Genomic DNA, 11,993 nt, shown 5'->3' with positions numbered 1-11,993 from the left:
CACCTACTTCCTGGAGAGTGTTCTTCACTTGAGTGGATGTTGTGAAGGGGTTTTTCTTCACCATGGAAACGATTCTGCGATCATCGACCACTGTTGTCTTCTGTGGACGTCCAGGCCTTTTTGAGTTCCCAAGCTCACCAGTGCACTCTTTTTTTCTCAGAATGTACCAAACTGTTGATTTGGCCACTCCTAACATTTCTGCTATCTCTCTGATGGATTTCTTCTTTTTTTTCAGCCTCAGGATGGTCTGTTTCACCTCCATTAAGCGCTCCTTTGACCGCATGTTGTGTGTTCACAGCAACAGCTTCCAAATGCAAACGCCACACCTGGAATCAACTCCAGACCTTTTAACCGCTTAATTGATGACAGGTTAACAATGGAATAGCCCATGCAGCCATGTTATTTTTTTTTGCAGCCTTCTGAGTCAATTGTCCAATTACTTTTGGTCCCTTGAAAAAGAGGTGGCTACGTATTAAAGAGCTGTAATTCCTAAACCCTTGCTCCGATTTGGATGTGAATAGTCTCAAATTACAGCTGAGAGTCTGCACTTTAAGCCCATATGTTATATATTTGTATCCTGAATATGTTTTCGTAAACAGCTAAAATAACAAAACTTGTGTTATATATATATAAATATTTCTGGGCCTAACTGTATATTGTAACTTGTATATTGGCAGTGTTTTACAGGAGCAAAGGTTGTGCAACAAGCGAGTTGAATCACATCATGTGAAAATATTTTCTATAATATATTCTTTAAACACGCTCAACAAGTTCAACTGTTGGCATGAAAGGAACCTCCCATTTCCCAGGCCTCCCTGCTGCTCCATGCAAGTTATATTTTACTTAAACGTGTGCCTACAGACAGTGTGGTTTCTCCTAGCCAGTAAAAACAACAGACCCTTGAATTAATGCTAGATTAGCAGTTCAGAGAGGCGTCAGCTACAGCAATGGCCAACCGTTTCTTTAATGGCCTGGCACATGCTGCGTCCTACTGGAAGCACAGGGTCCCTCCTTCAGACGAGTTGGTACAACTGGTGCTTCAATTCCTGAAAAAACACGTAAGTGCCAACAGAGGAAGGATCATGTTTTGAAATTATGTTTCTGGTCTTATTATGACTGCATCGTGCCATAACAACCTGTTAACCTGATGACTGATTTGGCAGAAAGGTCCTCCATTTGAGTTGGCAGTGGATGTGGGTTGTGGCTCAGGGCAGGGCACTTTGCTGCTGGCGAAACACTTTGATTCGGTGGTGGGGACAGATGTGAGTCCTGCCCAGCTGGAACTGGCTTTGCAGCATGCTAAAGAGGAAAACGTCACATATAGGTAAGCATGGACTATTCAAGAGTCACTTTTTACATGGCACAGTAGCAAAGTGAATTGAACATTCTGTGACAGCTTATAACTTTTTTCAAAAACTATAATCAAAATTGCCTATTGAAATAGTGATTTTAGAAAATTAAAATCATATGATCTGTTCAAATCTGACAATCCAACAAGGAGCTTTGTTGAACCTTGGCCAAAGAAAGAACAATGTGGCCCTTATATATAGGGCCATCTCTGATTGCCTTGTTTAGAAACTGTACCAAAATGACTACTACATGTCTAAGAATAATAACAAAGAGTTATCATAAGGTTTAATCCTTATATATTGTTTTGTTATAGCACACATTAAAGAAATATAAATTTATGTATAGGGTCATAGACTCAGTTAAAATTCTGTTACTGTTGTTTGTACAGCCTCTTCATAGTGATCGTATCGGATTTAACATTTTTATCTGTCTTACATCCGATCTAGTGATTTTGATCAGTATCGGACCGATGCTGAGAATCAGCTCATAGTTTAGGAGCGTGAATGTTAGACCCAGGGTTTATGTTTTACATTCCTGTCACAACAACCCCACAGCTTGGTTTTCAAACCCATGAGTTATTCAGTCACTGAACTGGTGCTACATTAACTTAACAGTGTTTTAAATGTCTTAATTGAAACTCGTACATTGATTGGTTTATCTTTTGAACAAAGTATAAGAAGAACATAAGCAATAAACCACAGGCAAAGTCAATTTTTAATATGGTGTGACTGAAAAATGAATACATCACTGAATTAATAAAGGCAGTGCAACTATTAGCAATGCTGTGTCACACTTGGTGCATGTTTGAGTTAAATAACGGATTACCCCAAATGTCCTTTTTTCCCCAGTAGTGTCAGAAGTTTTAAAGTTGCTACTGTTCCATCTTTAGGGAGTGTTTGGCTGAGGAGCTGCCATTTGCTGACAGCTCAGTGGACCTGGTGACAGCCATGACTGCTTTCCACTGGTTTGACAGGCCACACTTTCTCCAGGAGGCCCACAGAGTCCTGAAGCCCCGTGGCTGCTTAGCCCTGCTCAGCTACACCATGGACATGGAGATCAGCTACCGGGACTGCTGCTTGCACACACTCAACCAAGTGTGCAAAGAGGTACGTGCAGGGAGTACTGATACACACTTTTACTTCTGCAGGTAAAAGTAGGTGTTGAACAACCTGTTAAAATACAACCCCAACTTCATTAAAACATGTCTGAAGAATGAATATGTTTAAAATGAATTACAAATGCTTGTTTGACACTATCAAATCGAATTAAACAACACCACCATCTGGTGGTGATATTTCTTTTAATGGAGTTGTCCTCAGTTGGCTTCATTTTATTGAATATCTGTCTCCGAGATGTTATGATTTTGTTTTTATACAGCAAAACATACTGTATTCTGTTATTATACAGGGCTTTGTGTGAAGGAAACAATCTCATGACTCCATTTTGTAATGTTCTTGTCCTCTTTTCACTTTTAGTATTATGAAGCCTTGAAACCTTACCGCAATCCTTGTCTTGGTGCCAGAACAGATGTTTTGTACCGGGCGGCATATGAATCCATCCCTTACCCAGTCAAGAAGTGGTGAGAGACCAAAATGTTTCGTTTTCAGAAGATTTCTGAATCTTTTTTTTTTTTTTTTTTTTAACAAACATTTATTGAACTGTAATAAGGAAACATGTGTTAAATAAATGTTTAAACTTACCTTCATGCAGCCTCTGTTGACCATGCAGCAAGAAGACTCGGTGTAACAGACCAAATGAACCCCTGCCCAGAATAAAACCTCTATGCCAGAGTATACACCTCTTGTGGTAAAGAAGTGTTGATTGTATTTACTGATATTTATAAACAGGAACGCGAGCATGTACTTACCCTGGAATAATCTATATTTTAACCAAAAATAATAAAATGTGTTATTGAAATTCGGTTTTCTCATCAGCAACCTAACAAAATGTAGGATATAGAAGTCATCTACTACTTAAGTAAGTTTCATATATTTATCCAAAACAAGTCTCTAATTGCTAACAAACATTTGTTTGACATTTCACATTTTCAGGGTTAGGGTCTTATTTCAAGATTGACCTCAGTTAGCTTTCTCACTTAATTTACATGACACAGCTGAATCCCCAATAAAAGGTTGAACAATTAACCCATTCTTGTCTAAATACAATCAAAACCTCCTTACACAAGAGGAGTATATTCTGGCCCATACTCCGGGGTTAATGCGGCTTAGGCCATAATATACCCGAGGTATTATCTAGCCTAGGCCGCTTTAACCCTGGGTTTATTCTGGACTGGGGGATCGCGACCTGGTTGTTTTTTTGGGGGGTTCTCTGTTTTCCTCCTACAGTCCAAAACATGCATATTCGGGAAACAGGCAAATTGGACGCTCAAAATTGACTGTAGGTGTGAGAGTGGATGCTTGTTTGCCTCTGTGTTGGACTGGTGACCTGATAAGAGTGCACCCCCGCCTTTCACCCTATGTCAGCTGGGACTCGGCTTATCCTCCTTATGTGGGGGATAAAGTAGTAAACGATGAATGAATGAATGAATGAGTAAAATTGAGGTTGTGAGGTTCCAAAAAAACCACTAGAGGGAGGCATTTGATCAAAAGTTTTTGCTATATTGGCACATGTTTAAATTAACTCAATCACAGCTCATAATGAACGCGTACAATGTCTTAGAAATAATCATTTAGGAACAGTGCACTGTCTGTTTTATCTCTGCACTGTTTTGATAGTAATCTGTGCAAATAAAAGCCTATAAATGAAGGTTTTATTGTGTGTGTAGGCAGAAGAATATGTGGGTGAGAAGATCCATGCCCCTGTACAGCTTCATCGGGCTGTTGGAGACGTTCTCAACGTATCAGGCTCTGCTGAGAGAAGACCCACAGAGGGCCGCCAATCTCTCCAAGGACATGTGTGAAAGGTACGCGTTGCATTATTATATATATAGCCCAAAATGTGTAGTGGCAGCCTTGGTGATAATGCCCTCACACTCCCCCCCTTCTCTCTCTCTCACCAGGCTGATGTCCATAATGAAGGTGACCTCAGCTGAGACCGAGCTGATGGTGGGAATAAGGTATTACTACGTGTTGGCCTGCAAACCAGAGGAACCCTGACTGTTTCCAGATGTCCATAAACGCAACCAAGGAGAAAGAAGACCTGGGTTATTGTTGACAATGTTCTGCTTAGCTAGTCCCTCACTGAGTACCACAGTGGTTGTTTTAAATGGACTATTAAAAGTATGATTTATTGTGCAAAACTGTGTAATGCCAAGAGTTTTGAACTTTTCAACTGAATAACTTTCCGAGTGTGTTGTCTCGGCCCGTTCAAATTCTGCAGTGAGTGTGGAGCAACTTCATTCCCGGTGAGGCGTTCTGTCAAACAGTGTCTGGTGTACAGGATGTATCCATCTCCTCTGTGCAGGCTTCTGACACCACTCACAGGTTATTATGTGCTAGAGCCTGACAACTGAAATGTTCCATATTGTGAGTGTGATATCCTTGTCACAAAACATCGGATCACATATACATGATGTCGCTGATACATGATGATATAGACTTCTCCCGATACGTGAAGTCATTGCACATCACACCAGCTTCACACATGAATGACGAGAGTATGATAAAATGTCGGCACCACACATTTATTATAAAAACACAGCCTATTTGTTTTATTAGGTCAAGTTTGATGACCTAGTAGGTCAGCAGAATGCGTTACCTGCTAGTATACACAAACACGTATATACAGTATACTAGGGATGGGACGATACCACTTTTCATTGTCTGATATACCGATATCAGTCCGATGTAGTCATTTTAGACCATTTATAAAACTATGAAGCTGTCAACCAGACATTTGTGCTGAGTTTTCAACGACATTATTCTCCAACTGTGTAACACATACAGTATAATAAACAGACAAAACATGACTCAGCTAAAATGTTCTATTTCTATTTTTTTTTTATAGTCTGTGCATAGTGAAGCATGTGATGGATAGGATTTTTGGATTGTATCAGATTTTACATTTTTATCTGTCCAATAATATATGATCCAGTGATTTTGACCAGTATCGTACCGATACCGATTCCCATCCCTAATACATACAGCACACATCTACCTCTAACCACCCTTATTTGTGACTCTTCACCCTTCACCACAGTGAAGAAGTAAAGCAAACACTGAGTAAAAACAAGATTAGTTTTCCTATGACATGTGCATTAATCCTGCTCTTGCAGAGAAGTTTTATCTCTCGTAAGCAAATTAGTCACATCTGGGTCATGGGGTCCAGCAGAAGGAGCAAAGCCCCTGGTTATTTCTACTGTGGCTGCTCTCACTGTTGCTGCTGAGTCATAGTCACTGTTTGATCTGAGCTGACAGCCAGATATGACTGTGGTGCACTCAGATTAATTGGTGGCAAAGCATTATGAAAGGAAATGTACATTTAAGTTGTGCTGTGGGGAAGTATTATTCAAATTATTTCATGAAAGTTACCTAATCCTTCATTTCAGGTTGAAATAAACCGGTGTGTTGTCTCCCAGTTGATGAGTCATCCCCAAAATTCAGTCCAGTGATTTGGTTTATGAGAAAAAGTCAAGTAAACAAAAAAACTTTGAAGAGAAGATGTTTGTTTAGAGGTATAGGAAGGAAGCAGAGATGTCACAGATGATCTAAAAAGTCTCAGCAGTTCATAACATAGCAGCAGATCAGTGGTGTTGTTGAAATCCTGCCTGGAAAGTATCAAGCATCAAAAAAAGAAGTAAAGACAGGACGGTGGAAAGTCTTTGGGTATTTTTTTAATTACTTTTTAGAAAAGGGACTAATAAACAACATCAAAACGAAAGGAAAATTGGTTTTGACAGATTGTTAGCAGTAGGATCCACCTCTGAAACTTTTTAATGGGCACCTCATGGTATACTTCACAAGTATTTAGATATGATTTGGGTAAATTCTTCCTTTACATCTTAGACAAACATTTGGAAAGTTGGATGTTTAAACTGTCTTCCCACTTATGTTTCTAATAGCGACATCTCCCACAACCTTTCAAGTCTGCCATCGCTGCCTCGCTGAGATTTATTCATGGGTCAAATGTTTTACAGTTATTGTGTCGTAAATTGTGGGAAAATGTTCAGAAAAAAATCTAAATGTAAGGTTTTAGAGTTGAAAATGTTTATTAAATCACTACTACAAAAACAACTACAACTAAAAATAATTATAATGATGTGTTACCTTTTCCCCCAGTGTCCCTCAGTCATGGGAGATGGAAATGAAAGTGAAGACAGATTTACAGCCTTTAAGAAATCCCCAACTCTGGACTCAATGTCATGATAAATCCTAATATTTTTTGCCTCCAACATACAGACTGCAGATGGGTTTTTGACTCTAGGTCAACATTTTCCAAGTCACTGTTGGGCTGTATACATCAAAGTTGACACGAGCTAATTAAATATGGCATTTCTTCAAAAAAGAAAAGTTGCTGAGGAGATAAACAGACTTTTAAAATGACTTGAGGTACATCAGTTAATTCCTCCCTTTGGCCAGAAAAGCATCACATTATTTATTTATTTTTTTAATCCTGTCTCTCCACACAGATGTTGAGCCTGAAGACCCACAAGTGACAGAAATGTTTCATTTTGAAGTGTATCCTCTCATTTTTTTAGTGTTATTTTTGGTTAATTTGAGGAGAACTGGAAAAGTTGTCTCAAGTACATGATGTCCTATGCTGTCTGGACATTTTGGGATTCGTGCCCTTTGATTTTCTTCATCTTTACTTTTAAATAGGCTTCATTGTCTATTTGCTCTATGAGCATCATAGAAAGCCTGATGGCCAACACAAAATATACATAAATATAATAATACAAAATAAATACCAGCTCCAAAATAATCTCATCACTCACTCTCTTTCGCTTACTTTTTTTAAAGTCATCTCACCAGTGTCGCACAGTGACCACAGTGTCAGTTATCATGCTCTTTGGTTGGTTTGTAATGAATGGTTGAGTGAATTTCAATTTTTGACAAATAATATAGGTTTTTGTTCCTATTTTCACACTCAATATGGATAAAAACTGTCCTGCGCTTCCGTGAAATCAAAGCCAAGGTAACTCTTGAATTATTGCCTTGTTTTCCTAGGTGACTCTTCTGTTACTTTTACGTGTCTCAGAACATGATGATGAGTTTGTTGTACAGATGCTGACAACAGGAACACAATCAGGTATAGCAGTTTGAACTTTTGATAGATTTCTGGGATAGTCCTTCCCTCAGCTCTTTTGATTGTAGAAAATGTTGTACTATAATATAATATAATATAATATAATGTAATATCATATAATATCATATCATATAATATAATAACCGCAACTGCACATTAGCAGCATTTAAAACGCCAACTAACCGGAACTCGAGAGCGGAACTGTTTATCACTCCCGTTTGGACCCGGACAACAATAACGAAAGGCAATCACCGCACTTCCGTTGCTCATGACGCCGGAGCGAAGTTGTGACAGCTGATTTTTCTGTGAGGGTATATCCACTCACAGTCCTCAAATCCCCTGCGTGGACAGGACTCAGGAGTCGGCTGTGCCTGCAACAGTCTGCGGCTGGAGTTGCAGACGGCGGCTTGAACAGCAGAGGAGGCTGTCTGGTTGATTATGGTGTAGCACGGAGCGCTAGCTTTGTGACAGCAGGTAAAAATCTAAAAACAACACTAAGATAGGACTGCTAACATTTTGCTGGCACACACACTTAAAGATACATTTTCACCCTTTGGAAACGGCTCAGTCACGCGTGGGAGGAACGAACTTCTGAGCTGACACGGGTTTTAAGGTTAGATATTATATCTAGCTAACTGTGATTAGCAGTGTTAGCGGCTTGTTATTACAGTGAGTTCACCAGCCGAACAGTGCAGAGGGTGCAGGGATTTAAATGTATACATGCAAAATACAATTATAAACCATCACCGAGGATAGCACATAAAGTATATGAAACATATTGATACTTTCGTTAGTTAAGGGGGTCTCAAACTCAAACGACCTGGGGGCCAGTGAGTGTCCTCATCAGACTGATCATGAGGGGGCCGGTCATGTGAAACAAAGTTCAACTAAGTGTGAAATTAGCTAAAAACGTATCAGTATTCCAATACAATGACAATATACATGATGATATTTCACAGAATCACGATGCACAGTAAAAAAGGGACATTTATTATGCAAATTGAACTTTAATAAAAACACTAAAGTTGATCATATATACATACATCATTTTGTGATAATGTGTGATTCATGTAACCTTAAGTATTGTTATTATAAAAGTATTGCCCACTGTTCATGACATGAATAGCTAATCATGTTTAGTATTAAATACTGTTTATAATTTAGCAACGTGGAGGAGGTTGTGGGCCAGTTCTCATTAAAACTTGATATAAAAGGTTGGGCTGCATTCAAATGAATGTGAGCCACAAGTTTGAGACCTTTGATCTGCAGTCATGAAGCTGTAGTTCGTGTATCCTGGCTTCAGTACAACAGTGGTCGTGCCCAGTGAGTTACTCACTCGCTTGTGTTTGTACAGGCTAAATTTCACTGTCTATGTTTTGTGTTATAGTGTCTCAGGCTTCATTTTCACAAAATAGATATAGATAATATCCATCCAGTCCACACAGTAGAGCAGTGGCTCAAATTGTTGCCTCAGAACAAGAAAGTCTGCAGTTTGATTCCTGGGTTGATCAAGGGCCTTTCTGTGTGGAGTTTGCATGTTCTCCCTGGGTACTCCGGCATTCTCCCACAGTCCAAAAACATAGTTGGGATAGTGACTTGGCTTGGGTGTCTTGAGTTTGTGAGTTCAAGCCTTGTGTGATGCAGAATGCACATTCCAATGCTAAGTTGTTCATTGTCTTCCAATTCTTCAGCTGCTTGTTGCTAAAAAAAATGTCCCGTTGATGACGTACATCAGTTATAATTACACATTGTTAACATGTTTTTATGAGACATGTTTTATCCCTCTGTTGACTGCCTTTACTGCGCTCCCCTGCCATTGCAGCTATCTCACTCATATCCAGGTTGTCTGGGTCAGTGAGCAGCGCCAGGCTGCAGTGATTGACAGCTCAAGCAGATGGACGTTTAGTGTGTCTCACTGAGACATATTTGTTACCTGATACCTACCCTCTCTGCCACTGCTGCACCCCAAATGAGTCCAGGCAGGGGTCAGACTGGATGCATGTATCACAGAGACACCGTTGAAGTCTTCCCATAGAGAGAGGTGAAAGGCCTCCATACCAACATGAAATTTCACTGTTGGTGACTTTTACAACTTTTACAAAAATTGCCAGATCAAAAAGGTCAGCTGCCATTTTTGGAGTATGAGTGGATTTTCCACTAATAAGGTTGTTGGTTTGATCTCTAGCTCATCCTGTCTGAATATCTAAAGTGTTTTTTAAGATATGAACCGTGGAAAAAGTGGGTGTTGACCTTCTCTGGAGTTTTCTATTTACATAATGACGAATGCAGCGGGATATTGTCTTGATCAGAAGCTTTCACAACAGCAGGAACATGTCTAGAACATTCAGGTGTTGGGTTGCATCCGGCTTTAGCATAAAGTATAGAAGGGCTGTCACTCATTATTCCAAACTTGATATTATTTGGCATGTGGAATGTGAAGTTCATGTTCGGAACTGAAATGACCTGCTGGAAAATGCATGCTCATAAGTGCCAATTGAAGTACCCCTTATAATCCAGCAGAGGGCACAGGTAAGGTCTCCATATCATAATGATGGTGTTAAGCTGCAGCAGCCGCAGCAGTGGCAGGATTTTGGAGCTGCAAAGTTTACAGTGCATGAGGGAGACTCCTCTTTCTGCAGATAACAAGCAAACCCCTGTTTTGGTAGGGACTGTGCACCGAATACTCGCATCTCAGCTGTGTGTGCTCAGGAAATCTGTGCGCTTTCAGTTTTGTGGTTTAACTACGTTGTTTTCCATCCTTCTATTGTGAGGGCTATATATTATTACACTAGCAGCACTGTTAATGAAGTAACAGTCATTCAATTGTTAAGTTATGAAATTATTATTTCATTCAGTAATGAAAACTGTGACGTTTGTGGTGTATATGGGAAGCTGTGACAGCACCTCGGGGTGCTCAAATTTATTCTCAGGAATTACGGGTCGTTCTCATTCTCGGAATGGCTCACTCGGGCATTATGTGAAAATTTGACAACAAGGAGCTGGCAGGAGAAAATAGGGAATATACTCAGATTAATTTTTGATATTTGTGTTCTCACATACAGCCTTTTGAAGTTGGTGAATTTTACCCAAGTTTATCGAAACCAAACCAAAAGTTTGCTTTTGCAAGACACTGAAACACAAATTGCCCCTAAGTGTTGTGGCTCTGGACATGTGTTATATATAGAAGCACTGTGTGATTGCACACATGAATGTCAAGTGCTTTGCGAGGGGTCATTAGGACAAGAATGCAGTCTCCTCAGCATGCACAATGTACTCCTATCCATTAATTAGCAATAGGGGTGTCCCGATCAGTTTAATTGGCACAATTAACAATCAGATCTTTTTATTGGTTATTATCTTGTGATGCAGAGTCCTGATATATGCATGGATATTTATTAATTCACACAGTACAACATTTTTAAAACATGGTCACTGTCAGTAAAATCAATAATATTCCAGACTGTTATCAGCCCAAGCACTCCCGATATATCAGATATCAGCAAAAACTCCAAATTTATGCATCCCTAATATTTATATTTGTACAAACACTGAGTCACAGCACCCACTGCATCCCCATAAGCATGTGTGTTTGTGTGTGATGGAACAAGTTGAACAGACAGTGATCAAAACGAGGCATTGAATTAAAAATATGTTACATCAATCACAGTTAATATAAATTAAATACCACTGGCATTAAGTTTTGGAGAACATCATTGTACCTCTTAGTGTATAGCCTACCAGAACTTATGGAAGAAGAAGAATACGCAAACCAGGGTTGTTTTGTTGTTGTTGCTGTAGTCGCACTACAAATTAAAGTTACTAAATATTGATTTTATGCAGAAAAAGTATTTCATAACAGAAAAAAGCCTCGACCCAATTCCGTGAGAATTTTTTTCTTGACTGTGCAATATGATAAAAATGTAAATGAATTCTTCATGCTCTGTTTTATCCTCAGCCATCTGAGCAGTGGTGTGGTGCAGTGTAGCAGCGTGGGGCAGACCGAGGCAGGTCACAGCACCGGAGCTATGCTTACATTGGCCAGCAAACTGAAGAGGGATGATGGAGGAAGGACTGGCCGGGCCTCAGGAGCCTCCGACTCCACCCACAGAGTGTCCATCAGGGACCGCCTCCTTACCAAAGGTACCTGGGTCTGTGGGTCTCTGTTAAACTTTCTCTTCTACGGAGGCCTGCTTCAGTTTGTGAATTTTAAGACAGAGTTGATGTGGGAGATAAGAAGTGACATGTTTCAAACAGTACAGTCATTACTAGTGAACTAACTCATAATGGTACAGTTTATTTTTATATATATATATATATATATATATATATATATATATATATATATATATATATATATATATATACAGTATATATATATATATATATATATATATACAGTATATATATATATATATATATATATATATGTGTGTGTGTGT

At 39.3% G+C, this 11,993-nt stretch overlaps 2 protein-coding genes across 2 annotated transcripts in view; both read left to right on the top strand.

Annotated features, from left to right (window-relative positions):
• The first annotated feature begins 835 nt into the window (after positions 1-835).
• On the top strand, positions 836-4,625 carry LOC131455590 (putative methyltransferase DDB_G0268948). The gene is made up of 6 exons (XM_058623316.1): positions 836-1,058; positions 1,164-1,324; positions 2,240-2,456; positions 2,826-2,929; positions 4,136-4,273; positions 4,370-4,625. Exons 1-6 carry the CDS (start codon positions 948-950, stop codon positions 4,464-4,466), a joined length of 828 nt encoding a protein of 275 aa, XP_058479299.1. The 5' UTR covers positions 836-947; the 3' UTR covers positions 4,467-4,625.
• A 3,165-nt stretch (positions 4,626-7,790) lies between these two features.
• Positions 7,791-11,993, top strand: part of ube2f (ubiquitin-conjugating enzyme E2F (putative)) — a 28,182-nt gene continuing 23,979 nt past the window's right edge. Inside the window, exons 1-2 of the mRNA XM_058622808.1 lie at positions 7,791-8,028; positions 11,510-11,694. Of these exons, the coding sequence (XP_058478791.1) occupies positions 11,580-11,694 (115 nt within the window). The 5' untranslated portion in view covers positions 7,791-8,028; positions 11,510-11,579. The remainder of the gene's footprint in view (positions 8,029-11,509; positions 11,695-11,993) is intronic.

Source organism: Solea solea, chromosome 2, assembly GCF_958295425.1.
Source record: "Solea solea chromosome 2, fSolSol10.1, whole genome shotgun sequence".
NCBI lineage: Eukaryota > Metazoa > Chordata > Actinopteri > Pleuronectiformes > Soleidae > Solea > Solea solea.
Note: the sequence above shows the minus strand (reverse complement) of the source record. Positions and strands in the feature narration are given on the sequence as shown.